Below are 20,610 nucleotides of genomic sequence, written 5' to 3'. Positions count from 1 at the left end.
CCGTGCGGTGCGGGACCAGATCCCGTAAGCTGTTTAACTTCTGGTGTGATGACGGCAGAGATATCCGAAACACGACGTGACGACCCTGGTGGCTTAGAATTCCTTCCTTGGTCTTGCAGTCCATCCTTACACTTTCACGCCGCCTTCCGCGTTATTTTGCTGTCGCTCTATTCTTTTGGTTGACCCGTCATTTATCCGTGTGTATAGCGTGCCATACGTAGGTTCTGTATCGAATATTTGTTGTACACCATTATGATATGTGGGCACCTGAGCAGCAACTGTCCGAGTCCGAGTCGGTAATTCGCCGAAAGCGCTGTTGACGCGTGACGTCACGTTCAGGTTCGTGTACACTGGAGCGCTCTCGAGTATTGTGGGACACGACAGCAGAAATTTCCCTTTTCCTCTTCGTTATTCCAAATTTCCACAACATGGAACCTGTTATCCAGAAAATTCTTGTGGTCGGTGGGAACGGTTTTCTAGGTATGTGCACCGTACAGAGATGCGAGGACCTCCCGAGCTGAAGCACAACTGTGTAGGTTCCGCGGTCTGCAGGGCGGCGCTTGCCCGCGGGATGCGGGTAACAAGCATCAGGTAGGACCTCGTTGTAAGGGCACAATCATCCTCGTTCACGCTTTCTGCAGTTCGTCCGGCAGGCCATACACGACGCCCAAGGGCCATTCGCCCGCCTGGACATCCAAAGTGTTGCGCTTCCGTAGTTACGAGCTGCCTGCCTTTACTCATGCGTTTTCATCTCCCAGATAGAGTGGCGGACGGGCGACGCGTTGCAGCCCGAGTCCTACGCGCACTTGCTGCCCGGTGTGACGGCCGTAGTGCACACGACGGGCACGCTCTTCGCCGACACGCGGTATAAGAATGCACTGAAGGACGGAAATGTGCCTGCGCTCCTGGGCACGCTGGTCTCTAACCTCACCGCTAGCGGGTCGTCGGCGAACCCGCTGGAGAAGAGAGATGCACCTGGAGAATATGAACGGCTGAACCGCGATGCTGGTGCGTATTGCTTGTTTCACAATATATGGAAGTTACCTGAGCCCGTCCCGAATCAATTATTTCACAGCATTGCGAGTGTGCGAGACGTTCCTCGCTAGCCCCCCCAGCGTGCCTGTGAACGGTCCGAGGCCGTTTATCTTTGTTTCAGCGGAGGATGCAACTCGCCCCTTCATCTCAGCACGTTACATCGAGACTAAGAGAGAAGCAGAGCTTGGGATTGAGAACATGACGAAGGGCAGACCTGACTACCGCGCGGTATACATCAGACCGAGTATGCCTCCCGCCCCACTCGATGCTTCATATACTGACATGCGGCTGCAGGTATGATGTACCATCCCCATTTTCGCCCCGTCACCTCGCCCATCGCAGCACTGCTCGATCTGTCTGCGACGATCCATTCAAAAGCGCCGTCGGGGTTCCCGACGCCATCAAGCGTATTGCGGTCGTTGGCGTCGGCATTTCCTGCGGCGTCCTCCGACCCTTCGCCACTTGTCGGGCCTTCCCCCCTGGATTCTATAGCCAACGCGCTGACCATTCCGCCCATCCATGTCGACCATGTCGCCGAGGCAATATGCATCGCGGTGGACCAGGCACGGCCCGATGTGAAAGGCGTGGTTGGCGTCAAGGAGATGAGGGACTTGATTGGATGGTCTTCGAAAGGCCAGCAGCAGTCTAGCGTTCGAGCTCAGCCGCATCCGTGAGGAAGAGAAAACGTATTAAAGTCCATGTTTTTATCACTCTTGGAGCGCGATGACGCATAATAGCGTACGTGAAAACCACATCTCAGCACTTTGGCAAGGTCAGGAGGGATGTCAGGGAGGACTATATGAGTCTGGGCTGCCCCAGGGCGCCCGGTGATGTCGAGTTCAGTATCGCGTGACCGCCGCAGAGATTTGGGGATGAGGTCTCGGAAAGAACAGGAAGTGTAAGGACGTCGATAAACTGCAGCAGTCGTTCGAGCTTGACGTAGAGCACCATCCTGCGCCGCCAGCGACCAAAACCCTGCTCCCGATAGGAGGAAGCTCGCGTGCATGCCTCCTTCCATACCCCTTGCCTCTTCCCTTCGGCCGAAACACGCACGGCAATGTCGGGCCTTCGGACATTCCGCCCCCGCACAGAAAGCCCTACCCTTTTCCCTGAATAATGGCCGCGCCGGGGCCCTCGCCAGCGACCCGGGGGACCATGCGGACCATGGGGAAAACAAGGTTTTGCGCATGCTCATGTTTGGGAAGCCGGGTGCGGGGAAGGGCACACTGTCCGCACGCCTTGTCAAGAAATACGATATTTTGTCGCTCTCTACTGGCGACCTACTGCGCCAGCATATAGCGGAGCAGTACGTCCCGCTACCGTCCGTGTATCATGCCCGTGCTGATCAATGAATATTGTTGGCGTGCTGCAACAGGACGGAGGTCGGGCGGATGGCTGAGAAGGTCGTCGCCGCCGGGAGTCTGCTCCCCGACGACGTCATGCTCAAGGTTGTTACAAGTAAATTGGATCTGCTGCATAATAAGGTACGCATGCTGCTGTCTCGCCCGCTCCGACGCGTTCGCTCACAGTCATGCAGCACTGGATCTTGGACGGTTTCCCACGGACATTAGGTCAAGGAAAACTTTTGGATAGTCATCTACGGTATGCCTTCTATTGTTGAATGCAAAGGTCTGATATAATGGCGTCCGGTCGGCGTACAGGAATCAGGGAAGCCCCCTCAGTTTAATTGTCAATCTGGATGTCGCGGACGAGGTGATCCTCAGCCGCATATCCGACCGGTGGGTACATCTTCCCTCGGGGCGGGTGTACCACCTCTCGTACAATCCTCCGAAGATCGCTGGTCTCGACGACGAGACTGGAGAGCCACTAACGAAGCGACCAGACGATATCCCGGTATGTTCTTCATTGTACAAACAGAGGTGTTCGTATCACGACGTCATCTCTGCCTGCAGGAGACATTCACTCGTCGCTTGGAGAAGTTCTATGCCTCTACTTCGCCGCTGCTGTCGTACTTCAGTACCCTGGTTTCTGGCAGCAATCTGATCACGCTGACGGGTGCCTCGTCCGACGAGATCTGGCCGCATCTTGACCAAGTCGTCCGTAGCAACTTCCCCGGCCTGAAGGAAAGAGCGGAGAGCAGGGAGCAGAAGCGGCGGTCAAGTCTCAGCGAGGCCGTATTGGCGAGAGAAGAGAGGGAAGCCTGCAAAATGAGGAACAGGTCCATGCAGAGCTATTAGTTTCCGGATTTTATGCGCGGCACACGTCTTTCGTCCTCATTATCGCCTCGTGACGCTCATTTGTGCCACCATATCTGCATTGCAGGAGTCTTTTTTTGCGTTTATCGTCTGTGTACAAAATTTTCCCTTCTTTGCTGTCTGGATTTTCCTCTAGTCGTCTTGCAATATGATGCGAACTGATTTTTGTCATAAAATCTGGCGGACTGCTCATCAAGATGGCCGTCTCAAAGCATACCTGCAGTGGAATGCTCACATGAGGATCTCGCGAAGGGCACAAGAGTTGAACACTGACATTTTCACAACATAAAGACCTTCGGGAAATCCACGCTGCACTTGCTCGTGTATCAGGCTCAAACCAGCTTCACTAAAACACTTCTTCCAGGCGAGGTCGGATCTTTTCAAGTCGTTCCGTTGAGCAGACTCAATCACCCCTGCAACAGAAATTCTCACCTTGTAAGACTGGAATCGGTCTCATCGAACACCGTCCTGGGCCCGCCGCCCTCCGGCTCCGAGCACAAATTCTCCTTCACAATAATCAGACTCCGTTCGGGATCCCGCAGTGCGGCACCGCTGCGCTTGAGGAAGGCAACAAGGTCTGGATCGCTCAGACATCCGAGACACCACTGACACCAGATGATATCGTACGGCGACTCGAGGTCGTCCGCAGGCGGTTCGTAACCCACGCGGCCGAGCCGCTTTGTGGAAATTAGCGGGCGACATGGGTCCAGGTCTTGGAGCGTCCCTTGGACGAAAGTGACGCTCTTTGTCCTGTCCTTGATGCCCTTCCACAGGACGTGGGTGCTGTCCTCTGTCACCTTGCCCGCGGCGCTCGCGCGCCCGCGTGCCCAGGCCTCATTGACGAGGCTCTCGACGGGCTCGACGAGGACGACATCCTGAACCAGGTGAAGAAGCACGTCACCAGTTACGCGGCCGATCCCTGCGCCGACGTCCAATGCGCGTATCCGCCGGGTAGGATCATGTAGTGGGTGTAGGGGGCGCACGGCGGAAGGAACGGCGCAGAGCTCCGGCATCAGGTACATGAGGAATTGGCGCGAGCCAAGCGCATCGACCCTAGGTAATGACTGAAGAGACCAAGTTAGATATCGCATGGAAAGGTCAAGTATTTGTCTACCCCAGATCCAAAACCACCTGGAATAAAAATCACGGTGCGATGGCGGATGACTCAAGACAAACTCTGCTTACCGAGAACACCGTCGTAGTTGGCTGGTTGTGTTGCCCAATATTCTATACCCTCATCGACATCGGGGTCGGGGACTGTGGGCGGGACCATATCCGTTAGAAGTGGCAAGAGGACAGAATTTACTAAGTTTACGAAGACTCGGAGTTTGTCCGATCGACGTGACGGTCACCCTGTGACAGAACGCGTCAAGTTGCGCGTGACGCGTGTGCGACGCGTATTTCCCAACGACGATGGCTTCCACTGCGCTGGCAGACATCTGGGACGAGCCCATCATCAACACTTCCCCCCGCACCACCACACGCAGTGTGCACGGACATGACAACGGCGAAGACGGTGGCGACAACTCGCCACGCCCAACCAAACGCCCGCGCTCCACTCTCTTCCTCGAATCTGACGACGAGGCACCCAAGCCTCCCTCTCCGAAAGCCACTGGGCCCACTCAGGAGCACCCCGACATAGATGCGCTTTTTGACGACCTCGACGATGATCCGGAGCACGCGTTTCAGGACCTCGCTCCTTCGCTCGACCTCGACGCGCTGCGGCGCCAGGCCGATGTCGTGAATGCGAGATCACTTCCCCTAGCCCCTCATGAGGTCCTCCCAAGTAGCTCTCCCAGCAAGGATGCCGATGGTAATGCTGTAGGACAAGGGGGAAAGAAGGGGGAGAATGGACGGAAGGAACGGAAGAAGATTCCGCGACTGGATGAGGCGCGTTTGCTAGGCCCGGACGGTTTTCCGGCCCTCATCAAGCAGACGAAGAATTTCAGGCCAAAGGGAAAGGGCCATGAGGTATGTCCCCTAAACGTAAACTCTTATCTTGCTAACGAAGCACGTTTAGGCGTTGGATCTGAACAGGCTCCTGCAGGTCTACCAGTTCTGGACGCACAAGATGTACCCGCGCACGCAGTTCCGCGATACCACCCAGAGGGTGGAGAAATTCTGCCACTCGAAGCGGATGCAGGTGCTTGTATTACGTTTGTGCATCATGCTCATGCCATGCTGAGCGCGTGTCATCTCCAGTACGCCCTGCGGACATGGCGCGACGAGTCTAAGGGCATCTTCCCCGACCGTCCAGCCGATGAGACTATCGATTTGACGTCGGATGCCGAACACGACAGCGAGGGCGAGGGTGACGCTGAGCGAGCAAAGGCAAACGATGCTCCAAGCGGCGAAGCGCAGGAGCAGAGCGTACGGCTGCCCGCTCCCGCTGCGACCAATTCTCCACGTGTTCGTCTTAATTCTACTATAGACGTACCCGATGACGACTTCGACATCGACGCCATGATCCGGGAAGACGAGGAACAGCGTGCCGCGGCTGCCTCGCTCGCTCTCAATTCTCAGTCAAGCGCAGCGCGAGGTGCGACTCTCGATATCACAGACGAAGACGAGGCAATGTGGGACGAGCTCGGTGCGTTCGCAGACGAGCCTGCTCTACCTCCCCAGTCCTCTAGCCCCGCACCTGTGCAAGCTCCAGACGATGATGAGGAGATGTGGGATATTGTCCGGGAAATGGAGGCTGAAGCGGCCGCGCAACACGCTCAAGGGTCGGGAGCTCCTGTGCGCAACGCTACACCCTCGGATGCGAGTCCTTCTCAACTGCAGGATAGCAGGCAAGCCACCAATGAGGAGGGATGGGACGAGATGTATGCATGATTTCCAGGCACTACAATGTAACTATGATCCATACCAGCTTACGTATTTGCCTATTGGCAACCAGCCTTAAGCAGGACGTTCAATCAGCACGCATTGGGCGGGTGAACATAAAGTGCGGCTGGTGTTGTTATTTGGGATGATTAAGACAGAAAGGAGAGTCAAGAAATCTCAGATCGCGTACTCGCAAAACGCGTTTTTGTAGCATGATGAACGAGTCTATATATCCACTGGTTATGTTTCTTTATATATTTTAGCCCTTGAAGGGCTTGCATGTGCCCCATGGCTGAGTTGGTCACAGCGTCCGACTGTTAAAGAGTGAGATTTCAGACACTCTACTGACATCGGAAGGTCGTGAGTTCGAGCCTCACTGGGGCAGTATTTTTTGTTCCTGCATCCTCCATGCTGCGCAGGTCTTATTACACACCCCGAAAGGACATATTTTGGTGGAGTAGGAGAAAGTGACCATGACCGATCGGACTCCCAGTCAGAAGGCAAACCTAAGCATAGACTTCTCCAGTTGCTCAAACCGTCAAGTCAATGGCCTGTTCACTAGCCCTCTAAACCCCAAGAACATTTATGTGCCAGTACTAGTGTTCGGTAGGTAACACTTAATCTATTTTTAGCATATAATCTAAGCTGTACTATTGACTACGGTGTGGGCGGCGGATGGAAGGGTACACGATGTCTCGAGAGGGGAAGAACTTCACAATGTTCCATCCGCGTTGTCATATTTGCGGTCGCCCCACGCCGCATCCGAGGGCAAGTGGTGAGCGTGGTCATCGGCTGTGTGTTTGATATACGTACTCCTTCGTTGTCCAGCACACACGAATATAGGTGGGCCATTCACTGAGTAAGGGCGAGCTGGTGGATTGGGAGAGCAGCGGCCTGCACCTCCCTTGGGCTTCATTCTCCCGTGATGAATGATCGACCCTGCGAAGGATCCCCTTTGAGCTGCGGCACTGGACGTGCGTCCGCCTGAGGCTCAGTAAAATAGGTGGAAATTCCTTTGAAGACATTGTCCTCGGGATCGACCAATGGGATTGCAGAAGACGCCGAGTCATGCTCGGGAGTCTGTGGCGATGAGTGATTTAGGGCAGAGGTCTCGGGCACGGGGACAGGCTGAGGGGAAGGTCTCAATTGGGGAATGGCGCGACCCTGGGCAGGGGGAAGGCCGTGGTTGGCACGGATGAGGGGGACAGCAGTAGTACAGAAAGTGGACGGAGGGCGCGCAGGCTCGGGCCCAGCATACTCCACACAGTGGGGAGTTTCGAATGTCTACAATATTAATACGTTCACTTGATGCGAACACTATGAACAGGATCGCGATTGACTTACAATTGGTCGGGGCACACTGGGGACGGTGGGCACACTCGCATCACCTGCGACGCCGATGTGAACGGCTGAAGGCTGCCCTACGGACGCGTCTGTCCCAGGTGCACCACGTAGGCGGCGTCGTCTCGGAGTCGGGCCTTGCGCATTCCTGGACGCTCTTGCCCGCTGTAAGATGTCGCGCTCATACTCTGCGTAAGGGGCACACGCGCGTTGATGCCCCACCCTCGCTCTTGAACGACCTGCGGCACGCAAAACAGGTGAAGGGATTCGACATGATCAGGAGCAAGCGAATCGTAAGTGCCGCGGCATTGTGGGTGATGATACCGTGACCATGACGCCACGGTGCCGGAGGGTTGAGATGCGACATGTGGAAAAAAGCGTCACCTGAGCGATTCGAACACTCGCGGGCAAAGCCCAACCGCTTGGAGCAAGATAGCAGGCGATCCCGTTAACCACTCCGGCAAAGTGACCTAAGTCACGGTGAGGACTGAATCAATAGAACTGACGGATGGAATCTCCGTGCACTTAGCGCTACACAAGTACAATACAAACGGGCTTCAAACGCAGCCAACTAATACCTCAAAGTGATTCTGTCTGTTGAGAGACAAATTGTTTCATGTGGTCGACCACTTGATCCACTTCCTCTTCTGTGATGGCGTTGTACAGTGACACCCGTATTCCTGACAAGAATGTATCAGTAGCATTTCAAGAAGCGCCGCGAGACAGGTTGCGCACCTCCGACCGATCTATGAGAAAAATGAAGTGTTCAACCGATGTGCATAACAAGAAATGGAGGCGCTAACCGGTGTCCTTTGAGTCCCTTCATTCCTCGTTGCTCCGCGCCCTCCAAGAACTTCTTCTCCGCATCAGCGCCCACGACTTCGAAAACAACGTTCATCCAACTCCCCGAGCCCTCCTTCACCTTCCTGCGTAGCACGCCCGCCTTCTCGCCCTCCTCCAGTGCCGCATATACCTTCTGCATTTTCCGCCTATTCATGTCCTCATAGTGCCGCAGTCCACCATTCTTCTGCATCGCCTGAAGTACAAGACCTGCGATGTATATCGGGAGCACGGACGGCGTGTTATACAGGCTGCCGGAGTCTGCAAGTGTCTTGTATGCCATTGTCAAGGGAACGGGCGAAGCACCCAGCAGCGCCGCAGCGTCGACATCGACGATACAATCCTGCCGGACGATGAGAATCGTGAGCCCGGCGGGGCCGATGTTCTTCTGTGCGCCCGCATAAATAACGGCGTGGTCCGCAAGGCGGGGGATTGGGCGGCACATGAACGAGGAGGAATAGTCCGCGACGAGGGGGACCAGAGTATCCTGGTGCAGCAGGTGGTATGGGAACGCGCTGGGGGACGCGAGGTCGTGCGAGAACTCGGTGCCGTCAACCGTCTCGTTCTCGCAGTAGTATACAAGCGCAGGGTCCGGGGAGAAGTGGAACGCCTCGTGCGGCGGGATGCGGTCGAACGACTTGCCGTCGTCGGAATGCGTGCGCGCGTCGACGACGACGTTAACGCGCCCGCCGCCGAGGCGCCGCGCCTCCTCCGCGGCTCTCCTGCTCCAGGAGCCCGTCACGACGTAGTCCATCACGGTGTCCTCCACAGTGCGCTCGGGGTGCAGCAGCCGGTAGCGCGCGAGGAGGTTCAACACGACGGCAGAAAACTGGCCCGTCCCGCCGCCCTGTGTGAAGAGGATCCGGTGCGTCGAGGGCACATTGAGCTGCGTGCGGATGAGCGACTCGAGGTTGGTGAGGAAAGCCTGGAACTCCTTTGAGCGGTGGGAAATCTCGGCGATGCCGATGCCTGTGCCCTGGAAATTAAGGAGGCCCTTCGCTGCTTCCTCCAACACCGAAACGGGCAGCGCAGACGGTCCCGCACCAAAATTGATGACTCGAGAGTGGTCCGTAGCCATGTTGTTTTTCGAAAAGCCTTTGGAACAGACAAGGGGGAGGATACGAACGGTGATTCTGACTCGGGGCCGGCCAGGGTGGTGGGGTTTATAGCCGCTACGGCGTTGACCGCTCTAGAGCCTCGATACCGTGTCTATTGGTGGGGACGAGTTACAGGATGCAGCAGCATTCGAAAAATATTATGGTGGAATACTGCAGTGAATGAAAGGCGCGAAGAATGATCTCAAACCACCGACATCCATATCTCGTCGAGGTGAACAACGTTATTTCATTCGTAACATTTCAGACAACAGTTCGTGCATACATGCGTACGTCAGAGGAGCAGTCAATAGCGAGGCGAGTCTAAGTAAAATGTGCACTATCATATACCGCAAATTATTTGGGGTTGACGGGTACAACAGAAAGCGGCTGAGCGTACGACGACAACAAAAGGCAGACAGCAGGCAGATCGAACGATAACATGTAGAACTCAAAGAAGCGGAAATTTCGCAAAAGCAAAGCAAAGCCAAAAATCGGCGATATCAGCAGTGGAGATGGGACGTGGGTAGATATCAGCGGTGATTCAAGGCAAGGGAGTAAGTGAAGCAAAAGTGGGGGCAATAACACAAGCGCTGCCGCACAAGACGAAGGCAAAAGCAGCACATAAATATGCATGGCTGCGCGTAAATCGACGCGAAAAAAAACAAGAGCCAAAGGATTATGAGGAAGCGATATATCTGCGTGTCCGTGATTAAGATGAGAGCGTACGAGCTTCGTGCAGAACGTGCAGATGTGGAACAGACTGGGAACGGGGAGTGGCAGTGCGATAGAGTCGTTGATGTTGACGGTGGTCGTCGAGACGTGTAACAGAGTTGACAAACGGCGCGTCGGGGCCGGTAATAAAGAGCTGATGGAGTCGGGCGATGTGCAAGTATTGATGCGAGCGATGTTAATATCGTTATAATCGTAGAGGGTTGGTTGATGCAGCGATGGCAAAGCGAGGATTGAGCAAATCGGAGTTTGGATAATGGATGGAGCGGCTACTCTGAGTCCGGCTGGAATGACCTCTGAGACTCGTCACGGTCTGCTGGCAAAACGGGGTACAGGCCGCGGAATCGGATCTGTGACGGTATGAACGGTTCCGGAGGGGGAGGTGTCCGCGGATCCGCAGAAGCGTAACTGAATGGGAATAGCGTGTGTAGTCTTAATTCATCGAGTTTCGGAGACGAGGGCTGGCGTTCGGGAGAGTGGATGCCGCTCGGTAAGGGATTAGACCGCACTGGCGACTTTCTGTTGCGGATTGGACCGGAACGAGGAGGTTTAGCGTCCAGGACATTGTCCATAACGAGAACAGAAAGATCTGCAGTGTCCCATACGGATACGAGCTCGGGCGCGGATTCTAGAGCCGAGATCCAGGACAGGCTGTCAAATAAAGCGGGGCCGCCGAAGCGTTTAATGAAGCAATCCTTGTTGGTACAGTGTCGGCGGGAGGAGCATGAAAGGGGATATGTCATGCCTCTGCGCCTCTTCGAAGCGCTCTTGGTAGTGCTACAAGGTGACGACTTTGATAGCTACAGCAGGGATCAGCGGCTGGGAAGAGAGGAACAGCGGGCACTGAACTCACATAAGATTTACGCGTGCTGGAATCGACGAGATCGATGGGGGGCATGAGGGGCGGGGGACTCAATGGTGCGTTCTGCTGCGGAGCCATTATTTGCTGATGAGGCACGATGAGCGGCCATTGAGGAAAACCAAGGGAAAACTCACAGGTTCGTCCGGGGGGAATATGGGGGACAACGGGGGGCACGTTGGAAGGGACGCATGGGAGAGGAAGGGGACGCGGCGCGGTTGGGGGGAGTGGATGGCAGGCATTGAGCTATTGCTGGTGGGCCTTGCGATGCTGGTCGACGGGTACGGTGTTGGGGACAATAATGATACAAAGAAAGCGATTGTTGGAAGGACTTTATGAGAGAGGATTCAAAGCAAAGAATGGGGCATATTGTGGCGGAGAGCGTGGTTAAAGAACAATGGAAAAGAGGAGAAAAGAGGCGACGACACCGACGCGGCGAGAGCTTGGCGAGAGCCACCCAAATCCGTCCACCCCCTCCCGCGGCTCCAGAATGCCCTTTCTGCCTCCCGCCCCTCGCCGTCTCGGTCGCTCTCGTTGTTCCTTACCTGTTAAAATTTCATCTTCCTTTCATCTTCTTTCCCCCTTCGTCTCGTCGCCATCTCCAGATTTTTTCTCCCCTGTAAATCTCCTCGAAAAGGTTTCGCGTCGAGTAACGCGTCGCATCACGTCGCGTCACATAGCGTGACATTTGTGCCGCCCACTGACTCCGCACCTGGACAATACACACGTAACTGGTCGTATCATGATAAAGTCTCATGGTGCTGGACCGTGTCAACGCATTCCACAATTGTTTGGCAGATCCCGACTCACCCCATTGTCCGAAACTTAATTGTCTTCGCCCAGCCGTCGCTCGTGGCAGGCTTCGCGTCCAATAATCTCTGTCTCGATCGCGACATGCAACCGTATAAGTTCAGAATGCTGATGTCAAGAATGGAGGTAGTTCTATCGCCAACCTGTACGCGACTGCGGACGGTGTTGAGATGGCCTACAATATTTCGCCTGGTGTCATTCCCACGCGTACACATTCGTTCGTCCGAAAATGCCGCGAGTTGTGCAACGCACGTCACTACCATCCTGCACACTCTCTGACACAGTCAGTATATCCCAGTTTGTCTTGTTGCTCACCTGGCCCTGACTCGCCGTACATTCTCCCGATCAGCGAACGGGTCTGACGGCACTCAATTCTGTTGGCGTAAGAGCACTTTCGTGGTAGCCGTCCGCTAATCCGGTTTCATGATGACATCCGTCCTACGGACCCTTCTCTCATCACCTGCCCGCCGCTCTTATTCGTCGCAGGCGGGGCTGAACGTCGCGGCGCTCGACCGGTGGATCAACACGGAGAAGTCACTCACCATCTCTGACACGCTGCGCACAGAGCACCTGTCCAATCTCTACATTACCCTACCAACGCGCGATGGCACTGCCCGTCCGCCCGACATGCCGGTAGAAGGTGCGCCGCTAGGGTATGGTCACCATCTGGTCTTCTTCCATCCGCGAAACCCCGAGCGCTCTTTGCGCGCTGACGGGTCAGATGCCGACTTCTGCCCGCCAGAGCCTTGGACACGGCGGATGTGGGCGGGGGGCAGAATGGAATGGAAGCGTCCGCTCCGTATCGGCGAGAAAGCCAATGCCGTCTCAACAATTTCACAGATCGACAAGAAAGGGTTTGAGAAGGACTCACCCTTAGTATTCGTGAGACAGAAGATCGAGTATAAGCGCGAAGGGAGCGAAGACATCTGTGTTGAAGAGGAGCGGTCGCACGTGTACCTTGTGGCCCCGGGGAACAAACGGAGGGTTCGTGAAGGTTCGTGGCCAGAATGCTCCGCCTGTGTCTTGTGGTGTGAATGCGGTGCCTCGTTGAACAGTGAAGGATCTTCCACGCCCGGACTTTGCGTTCGAATTCACGCCCAGTCCAACTACCTTGTTCCGCTTCTCCGCCTTGACGTTCAACGGCCACTATATTCACTTGGATAAAGAGTACGCACAGAAATCGGAAGGTTATCGCGGTGAGTAATCCTGGTCGCGGTCCCGAACCTGCTGCAACTGACCGGCCACCCTAGAGAGATTGGTGCATGGACCATTGACTGCCTTGATGTTACTTGAGTCCGCTGCCTTCCATAACCAGGATGCGGCCTTCAAACTGTTCGACTACAGAGCTGTGAATCCAATCCCGGTCAACCGCGCCATACGGCTTTGCGGCGCACGGCAAACTGACACAATCCAGGTCTGGGCAGAGGATGCGGAAACTAAAGTGGTGGGGATGACGGGAAAAATTGCTTTGTAATGGTCCTGTACATACCCGTCTGTACCGCACAATCACTAGGTACGGTAGATGAACGCTTTGCTGAAGGTGGCGGAGGCATGCATGGGCACGTGCAAAAGCGCGTTGTACACACCACGCGTCGGTGGCGCGGGACGCGTCTGCACGTGATGTGTTAACCGTGTTTAAAGCGCCGACGCGAGCCACTTTCAGCCGTGTTCCTCTTCTCCTCTTACCACAACCTCCTCCTCCTCTCAGCCTTCTCACCCCCACAGGTATGTGCTTTATGTCGATCACGCATGTATTATACTCAATGCAATGCGTAGACAACAGCAGCAATGGCCCCCAAGGTATGCCTCAACATGCCCACTTGCCGCCTCACAGTTGAACATGAACTAACGCGCCTCATAGCCCGTCTCTACCGCCTCCAAGGCTCCCGTCTCTACCGCTTCTAAGGCCCCCGCCAAAAGCGAGACAGCCAAGTCCGCTCGCAAGACGGCGAGCAAGTCTAAGTCCAGAGGCGAGGACGGCGGCGAAAAGAAGAAGCGCCGCAAGGCCCGCAAGGAGACCTACAGCACGTATATCTACAAGGGTTTGTGCTTCTTTTGTCTCCTTTGGCTGACTGGCGCTGAGAATATGTTGTATGGCGCCCCGCAGTCCTCAAACAAGTGCACCCGGATACGGGTATCTCGAACAAAGGCATGGCCATCTTGAACTCGTTCGTCAACGATATCTTCGAGCGCATCGCCACTGAGGCGGCAAGTGAGTGTGCTGGCCACATTGGTACTGATCCGCGCTGATGACTCGACTTCTCTGCCAGAGCTCGCGACGTACTCTAAGAAGTCGACTATCTCGTCAAGGGAGATCCAAACGAGCGTGCGTCTCGTCCTTCCCGGCGAGTTGGCCAAGCACGCCATCTCGGAGGGCACCAAGTCTGTCACGAGTTCGTACCCTCGTATTACTTGATGATCGTTCGCTGACGTGTTCGCGTTAGAGTTCTCGTCCTCGCAGTAGACCATCGATGTACCATCACACGCTCATATAGTGCATGTACAGTGTAACATATACCCTCGGTCTAATCTTCGTATGCATTCCTGGGTCATGAGTGTATGAGTATATAAATACAAAACAAGAAGTTGTGGTCAACGAAATCAGAATCCTACAAACGAAGATGAACTGCGATTCTTAGAACTCTAAAGGGGCAGACTCACCGTATTTGTTGCCCGCTTCCTTCCTGTTCCGCCTGCCCTGCGCAATCCTCTCTTCCAACGCCTCTCGGTTCTGGTATGCCTCTGTGAGTAATGTAGACAGCTGGTGCCGTGTACGCGCTCTTCCACCAAGCGCTGCCCCCTGCCCACATGAATCAGCCACACATCCACCAACGGATGTCCGCGTAAACGCACCTTGATATTCATCTTCGGCGCCCCAGCCGCATCCACGTCGCCCTTCGTGAGCGCCTTGCGCTCCTCCAGTTCCTGTATCTCTCGTTTCGCCTTCTCCATCTCGCGCTGCGCATTAACCTCCTGCGCACCCTCGGATTCGAGCGCCTCGAAGCCCTTGGCAGTGCCTTTCTCCATCGCCCGTACGTGCGCGTCATACTCCCGCTTCCACTTGTCGTAGAACTTGCGGTAGTACTCAGCGTCGTACGCTGCCCACGCGCCGCTCGGTAGGAGATAGTAGCCCGGATATGGATCTTGCGGGGTTGGCTTCGGCGGTACGAAGTCGTCCACGTTCGGGGCGGAGGAGATACCTGGCAGTAGCGGTAGAGGGAATGACGAGACTGCTAACGACGAGGGCGCTGCAGAGGGTGCTAGTGTAGGTTTTGGCACGTTGCGCTTGGTGGAGAGCGAGGGCGATGGAGGGGATGTAGAGGAGCCTGCACGACTTAAGTACATGAACACCGAAGAAGAAACGATTGCGACGCACCTAACGAGAAGAAATCCACTGCCGGTGCTGGCGTGCGCACACTCTTCGGTAGCTCGTTCTTCTCCTCGACGGAGACGTTAGCCTTGCCCTTCAATAGCGACGGTGGAAGGAAAGGTGGAGATTTCTTCTCTGTCTCGACTTCCACTGCTGCCTTGGTTGTGTCATCCTGTACCTCATGTTCTTCGTCCGCTGCATCCTCCACTGTCGCTTTCCGTGATGGTCGACTTGGCGCAGCATTGAACACCAACCCAGGTCCACGACCGCCACCTAGCACTCTCTGTGGAGCAGCAAGAACGGGGGCTTTGTTCTTGGGAGCAGGCAGCATGGACAACAGCGCCGAGGATCGTGCACCGGACTCCAGCCGCGGTTTTTTAGCTACGGGACGTTCGTCAGCTACATCGTCATCATCCTCCGGTGGAAGCTCGGGAAGTCCAATAGTTATTTTCTTTATACGTTTTGTCTTGGGAGGCGGTAGAGAGGGTCCACCGGATGATTTGGAGGTAGAAGCAGCACTTGTCGAGGATTTCGGAGGCGGAAGACTGAATGCAGATTTCTGCTTCGGATGAGGAGTAGGTTGCGATGTAGAATTGGATGTGGAAGGCGTAGGCCGAGCTTCTGCATCGCTGTCGCTGTCGCTGCCGTAGCCTTCGACGCCGAGCATGATGATGAAGGATGGTGGTGAGGTAAATTTACATGTGTTTGCTCCCGTCAGTCTCGAAGACGCGTCGCGTAGTACGCGCTTTACAGTCTCTGCTTCAACCTTCACATGGCGACGTTTTCTCCATCCCCTGCTCCGCGCCCCGCCGCACAGCGAACTTCAATCTCTCATGCGCTGTCTCCACCCAGACAACCTGTCAGACGCACGCGGACGGGCGGGAGCAAGCCCGCATCGCGTTTCGCCACACCAGCCCGACAGGAAAGACAGTCTTCGGTTGACGGCTCTCTCACCTCTGGAATGGACGTGGACGACACTTTAGATACATATGAGCGACCTCTCAAAGCAGAGACTTTGTTCGCGAAGTCGGAAGAGTTGACCGCCACCTTTTACGCCAGTCTGCCCGTGGAGGTTAAGCATGTATTGAAAAACACAGGTGCGGAATGACAATATGCCGTCTAGGATACTGACATTGACATCGATGGTTCGAATTACGAGACTTCTACCGGAACGCATATTCTGGCGACATCGATACGGAGACTGGCTTTGCCCTCGTCGCGTCAGTAGAGACATGTTTCGTCTGGAAATATGCCCAAGTGAATATCATGGTGGATTTGTCTTGACTGTACTTTAGCTGACTCAACTAAGCAGGCCCTCAGTGGAACGCCGACGTGCTATATCTTCGTGTGTCCTCGGGATGATTACTCCCCTCCCATGACCACTGTATTCCATGCCCTTGTGCCATATGGCGCGTCGAGAGAGCCTGGTCTTATTCTCGTTTCGTATTTTGGCGGGGTCCGATTCTGGGACAGCATAGGCATGGGACTCACCGGAGGAGAGACTTACTCATGGTCCGCGCTTGATCTCCAAGAGGACGAGTGCGTTACCACGTTGACGCGGTCAGACGTATGCGATGCGGTCCTTCACCTATCTACAAAGCCACTCACAATCATGTTTGACAGCCGCAGACATATATTATCTCTACATCCGCAGGTCGACTATATCTTCTCATGCTCACGAAGACTGGTGGGAAGTACCACCTTACGAATCGTGTCTTCAGTCGCCAGCAGTCTGCCCTCTCCTTCTCCCGTCTCTGGCCCAACTTTTTGACACCACCCAGCATATTCCCCGATGCAGGCAATATCAACTCCATCGCACTGGGAATCAGCAACAAAACAGAGTCAGCCCGAGACGTATGGGCAGTCATTGAAACACGGGTTCAGAAATGGAGGATGCATATTGAAGGCTGGGAAGAACTCCTACTGGACGATGACCTGGGAGATGCCATTCGCACGGCTATCCGTGAAGCTTTCGTATCTGCGTCTCAACCCGACATGGACCTCGATCTCGAACTGTTGGATCTGAAACTTGAGAGGTTAGTTGTGAGAGTTACATACGTGCTAGAGTTGAGCTGTATTGACTGAAGTTTTTCCGATGCGCACTTAGCCCGAGTAACCTTGTAATCCTTGTGTCTTACGCTGCGCAAGAGGACGACGAGATGGAGACCCTCACTCACCCTCGTCGTATATACGCAATTATCCATGTCCGGTACGGTGGAAAGTCCTTCCAAGTAGAGAAAGCGCAGGCAGTGCCTTATCAAAGTGTTAGTTCTCCTCCATCATACTCGGATATTTACTTATCTCTGTGTAGACCGCCCGCTCTGGTGCCCCAATGCATCCTCGATTGCAACTTATGCTGGGCGGTCAATTGGTTGCTATCCAATTTGGAGATGCTGTCACTATCTGTGCGAGAGGTGCGTAGGATCTGAACATACTGACGTCCCAGAATTAATCGTCTCTACAGACAACGACTACATGGACCGTCTTGCACTCAAGTCTAAGCGAGACAGAACATTGGGCGTCGGCGTTGTGGAAGGCAACACCGAGCTGTTGATACTGACGGCCGGGACGACGATGAAGGCGTACATAGATATGGACCAGGTTGCCAGGTTCGATGCGGAGTACGTCGATCGTTCTCCTTACGTGAGAACTGCTTCTTATATCCTTGTTCCCTTAACCTGCAGAACTGGCCGCGCTAATCTGATCAAGTGGACTATGACACAGGCCATCCTGTACGGTTCTTATCCAGAGGTTTGTTAATTAGCCACTGTGACACAGTGCCAACCCATTCACATAATTGTCAGAACCCCTTGGAATTCAGTTTCCCTCCTGAGATCGACGAAGAGGCCCTCATGTCAGGCGCTGAGCAACTCAGCCAGGCAATCATCCAGTCTGGTCAGGCAATTTCTCTCTTACAATGCTCCAGTGTTCTCAATACTGGACTTCTGTATTTGTTTGATTTGCAGATTCCGACGTAGTCCGGCCGAACCACGATTTGCAGGCCCAGATAGCAGGCCGGAAAGAGCGGCTCAGTTGGCTCATTAAATTTATTAACGATAATGTAGCCTTACCAAAGGTGACTGAGATGGTTCTTGCTGCTGCTCTCCCCTCTTAACTTGCTCCGTATGATGCAGATGTCTCAACATAGTCGGCAACGCCTTGCGACCGATGCTGAGAAACTGTATGCGGCTGATCAGCTCTGGCTACAACACAGCGAATTTCTTGGGTATGAGCCGAATCTGACCTGCTATCTCTGGTACCTGACTGATGGAACTACAGGGTAGCTCGTAGGAACAACGTTCTGTCCGAAGCAATCTACCGGTATATGAATGCGGTAGGAGAAAGTCACCACGAGGACTGTGTGAGAGCATTTTTCAGGCTGAAGGTCGAAGATATCGGGAGTGTCTTCCCTCATCTACTCCAAATCGTGCGGAATGCTGCCCAGGGGGGCCGTTCGCTAGCGGTGGAGTTGGAACAAGCTAATCGGATTATATTGGTATTGTCTTGCCCTATTGTCATTCACCTCCATTGACCTCTGAACGTTGCAGACGGTGCTGCAGTCCGCCATTAACTACCGAGAGTTCAACATGGGAGTGTATGGCGTTGAGCGTCCACTGATCGACCTCTGGTCGAGCAAGCCGGCCTTGATCGATATCATATCCGAACTGTTCGACACCACCGCAAGGCTGGTTGAGTCTCCTTCCCCAGACTCAGCAGCAGCCCAAGCTAAGAGTGGACCGAGAGGGCAACTCCCTCAACTGGCGACATCGCTGTTCGCGTCTATCCAAGAAAGATTGGAGTGGCTTGAGAGGTCTGTGTTACTGTTTGGTCACGGTCCCTTCGCTCACAAAGAGTTTCAGTCCTCTTGCAGTGGAAGGTGGCTCAGCGCGAGAGTTGACAAATCTCGATAGCACGTTCCGACAGCTACGCCCTGAAGTTCTGGAGACCCTCCGTGAGGCATGCTTCTTTCCTCATAGTGATCTCATGCTTATATCGCCGCAGGGAGAAATGGCTTCGCGGACCACGCCTTCAGACTGGCCGAAGACTATCGTGACTTCCGCAGTCTGGCATCTTTATGCCACAAAGAGACAGTATATCCTCCTCAGGACAACCCCAATGTTGCCCGGATACAGTCATATATAGGCAAGTTCAAGGAGGACTTCACAAATGAGCTGTACCAGTGGTACATTGAACATGGTGAGTATTCTGTGAAATCAATTATTTGAATTTTTCGTAAATCGACTTTATACAGGGGAGCTCAGAACTATGTTCGCACAGGACCATGACGAATACTTGGACACTTTCTTCGAGGAACACAAATACCCTGGCATCTCCTGGATTCATGATATTGGCAAAGGAAGATATGATGCTGCTTCCGAGTCTCTTCTTTCTGAAGCAGGACACTCTAGCGACTTGATGTCAAAACATGTGCGTAGATGACTGTCTTGGGCGAACAAATAATTGACAGTCACTGTTATATTCATAGCTCATGCTCAGTATCGGGAAGCTGTCGCATCTAGCTCAATCCCAAGCCGATGCTACGCCTGTTGATCAGAGCCTCTTAGATGGTGAGAATTTCTGGCATATGGTCGTTTCTGTATGCTCACTTAGTCGAGCTCTTCTAGCATTCCATGTCGGACTTGATTTCGTCGATGTACACGAAACACTGGTTGATGATCTCAAGTCGGCCCTTGCAACCGTCCGCAATAGGCAATCACTCGAGATGCAAGTGGAGACAATCACGAACGTGAAGGCGTCACAACTTGACGAGCGCAGATCACTGCAGAATGTGGGTCCATCCTTGCGACACACGTGACGACGCTCGGTGGTCTGACAAAAATTCCACAGGTCTTCAAGCAATTTGTTCGACAACTACTCCAGGGGAAAGCGTTGTCGCCAGAAGATATTGCAGATTTGCTGAGCTTGAAGGATAACTTATATAGTGTAGAAGATTATGCTACAGCACTTCAGTTGCTGTCTCGCGCCAAGGTCAGTTGCATGTCACTGTGGCTTGTGCATCCTAAAAACAGGGTGCAGGGCATGCCCGAGGCTCGGAGGTTTGCAGCGTTCAAGAGTGTCTGGCGGAGGATCTATATTCACGACGAGTGCGTCAGTCAAAGATACTTGGAAACACCGTCAACTAACTCCTTTCTTTAAAGCTGGGATGCGATTCGACAAACCTCAAACGTAACAGATGCCGAACTGAACCAACGACTCAGGAACACTGCACTATACGTGGCTCTTCGATCGACTCTGCGGAAACGACATCCACCTCACGGGTACATACTGCTGCCCCTCGAAGTTGTGGAAATTCCAGATCGAACTGAAATCAGTCTCCGCTGGCCTGGCATGTCGCCTGACGAGGTGGAGGGTGTTGAGAGAGACTACAGATGGGAAAGCGACTGCTTGATCAGGTTGGAGTTGGACGGTATGTCCGACGGCATGCGAACGCTCGTTGCGGAGGAGCTGGGCGAATGAGGTATGAGA

General features: G+C 54.2%; 9 protein-coding genes and 2 non-coding genes across 11 annotated transcripts; 6 read left to right on the top strand and 5 right to left on the bottom strand.

Annotated features, from left to right (window-relative positions):
* Positions 1-428: 428 nt before the first annotated feature.
* SCP_0403220 (mitochondrial protein) lies at positions 429-1,709 on the top strand (the record flags this gene model as incomplete). Its single annotated transcript, XM_027757058.1, has 6 exons — positions 429-480; positions 537-591; positions 642-699; positions 759-1,008; positions 1,076-1,279; positions 1,330-1,709. The coding sequence occupies 6 exons, from the start codon at positions 429-431 to the stop codon at positions 1,707-1,709; spliced, it is 999 nt and encodes a 332-aa protein (XP_027612859.1).
* A 330-nt stretch (positions 1,710-2,039) lies between these two features.
* SCP_0403210 (GTP:AMP phosphotransferase, mitochondrial) lies at positions 2,040-3,233 on the top strand (the record flags this gene model as incomplete). The annotated part of the gene is made up of 5 exons (XM_027757057.1): positions 2,040-2,341; positions 2,411-2,519; positions 2,573-2,637; positions 2,697-2,889; positions 2,949-3,233. The coding sequence occupies 5 exons, from the start codon at positions 2,040-2,042 to the stop codon at positions 3,231-3,233; spliced, it is 954 nt and encodes a 317-aa protein (XP_027612858.1).
* Positions 3,234-3,443: 210 nt separating this feature from the next.
* SCP_0403200 (Alpha N-terminal protein methyltransferase 1) lies at positions 3,444-4,524 on the bottom strand (the record flags this gene model as incomplete). Its single annotated transcript, XM_027757056.1, has 5 exons — positions 3,444-3,468; positions 3,526-3,627; positions 3,684-4,315; positions 4,366-4,382; positions 4,437-4,524. 5 exons carry the CDS (start codon positions 4,522-4,524, stop codon positions 3,444-3,446), a joined length of 864 nt encoding a protein of 287 aa, XP_027612857.1.
* A 140-nt stretch (positions 4,525-4,664) lies between these two features.
* Positions 4,665-6,086, top strand: SCP_0403190 (Chromosome segregation in meiosis protein; the record flags this gene model as incomplete). Its single annotated transcript, XM_027757055.1, has 3 exons — positions 4,665-5,222; positions 5,272-5,394; positions 5,454-6,086. The coding sequence occupies 3 exons, from the start codon at positions 4,665-4,667 to the stop codon at positions 6,084-6,086; spliced, it is 1,314 nt and encodes a 437-aa protein (XP_027612856.1).
* A 273-nt stretch (positions 6,087-6,359) lies between these two features.
* Positions 6,360-6,462, top strand: SCP_t0403180. The gene is made up of 2 exons: positions 6,360-6,397; positions 6,427-6,462. It is a non-coding gene; the product is annotated as a tRNA-Asn (tRNA).
* A 1,334-nt stretch (positions 6,463-7,796) lies between these two features.
* SCP_t0403170 lies at positions 7,797-7,888 on the bottom strand. The gene is given in 2 exon segments: positions 7,797-7,841; positions 7,852-7,888. It is a non-coding gene; the product is annotated as a tRNA-Ser (tRNA).
* A 109-nt stretch (positions 7,889-7,997) lies between these two features.
* SCP_0403160 (Putative phosphoserine) lies at positions 7,998-9,336 on the bottom strand (the record flags this gene model as incomplete). Its single annotated transcript, XM_027757054.1, has 3 exons — positions 7,998-8,098; positions 8,154-8,164; positions 8,222-9,336. The coding sequence occupies 3 exons, from the start codon at positions 9,334-9,336 to the stop codon at positions 7,998-8,000; spliced, it is 1,227 nt and encodes a 408-aa protein (XP_027612855.1).
* A 1,017-nt stretch (positions 9,337-10,353) lies between these two features.
* Positions 10,354-11,185, bottom strand: SCP_0403150 (hypothetical protein; the record flags this gene model as incomplete). The annotated part of the gene is made up of 3 exons (XM_027757053.1): positions 10,354-10,884; positions 10,938-11,030; positions 11,081-11,185. 3 exons carry the CDS (start codon positions 11,183-11,185, stop codon positions 10,354-10,356), a joined length of 729 nt encoding a protein of 242 aa, XP_027612854.1.
* A 991-nt stretch (positions 11,186-12,176) lies between these two features.
* Positions 12,177-14,217, top strand: SCP_0403140 (hypothetical protein; the record flags this gene model as incomplete). Its single annotated transcript, XM_027757052.1, has 9 exons — positions 12,177-12,747; positions 12,809-12,949; positions 13,004-13,197; positions 13,395-13,478; positions 13,530-13,553; positions 13,615-13,795; positions 13,861-13,965; positions 14,024-14,146; positions 14,198-14,217. 9 exons carry the CDS (start codon positions 12,177-12,179, stop codon positions 14,215-14,217), a joined length of 1,443 nt encoding a protein of 480 aa, XP_027612853.1.
* A 137-nt stretch (positions 14,218-14,354) lies between these two features.
* On the bottom strand, positions 14,355-15,790 carry SCP_0403130 (predicted protein; the record flags this gene model as incomplete). Its single annotated transcript, XM_027757051.1, has 4 exons — positions 14,355-14,362; positions 14,415-14,553; positions 14,607-15,079; positions 15,130-15,790. The coding sequence occupies 4 exons, from the start codon at positions 15,788-15,790 to the stop codon at positions 14,355-14,357; spliced, it is 1,281 nt and encodes a 426-aa protein (XP_027612852.1).
* A 105-nt stretch (positions 15,791-15,895) lies between these two features.
* Positions 15,896-20,601, top strand: SCP_0403120 (hypothetical protein; the record flags this gene model as incomplete). Its single annotated transcript, XM_027757050.1, has 21 exons — positions 15,896-16,220; positions 16,283-16,380; positions 16,436-16,690; positions 16,747-17,159; positions 17,231-17,387; positions 17,435-17,537; positions 17,588-17,744; positions 17,808-17,874; positions 17,928-18,018; positions 18,090-18,199; positions 18,258-18,349; positions 18,403-18,619; positions 18,672-18,934; positions 18,984-19,075; positions 19,126-19,320; positions 19,376-19,551; positions 19,610-19,691; positions 19,749-19,912; positions 19,972-20,112; positions 20,161-20,228; positions 20,283-20,601. The coding sequence occupies 21 exons, from the start codon at positions 15,896-15,898 to the stop codon at positions 20,599-20,601; spliced, it is 3,585 nt and encodes a 1,194-aa protein (XP_027612851.1).
* Positions 20,602-20,610: the final 9 nt, after the last annotated feature.

Source organism: Sparassis crispa (assembly GCF_003851025.1).
Source record: "Sparassis crispa DNA, contig_000003F, whole genome shotgun sequence".
In the NCBI taxonomy this organism is placed as follows: domain Eukaryota; kingdom Fungi; phylum Basidiomycota; class Agaricomycetes; order Polyporales; family Sparassidaceae; genus Sparassis; species Sparassis crispa.
Note: the sequence above shows the minus strand (reverse complement) of the source record. Positions and strands in the feature narration are given on the sequence as shown.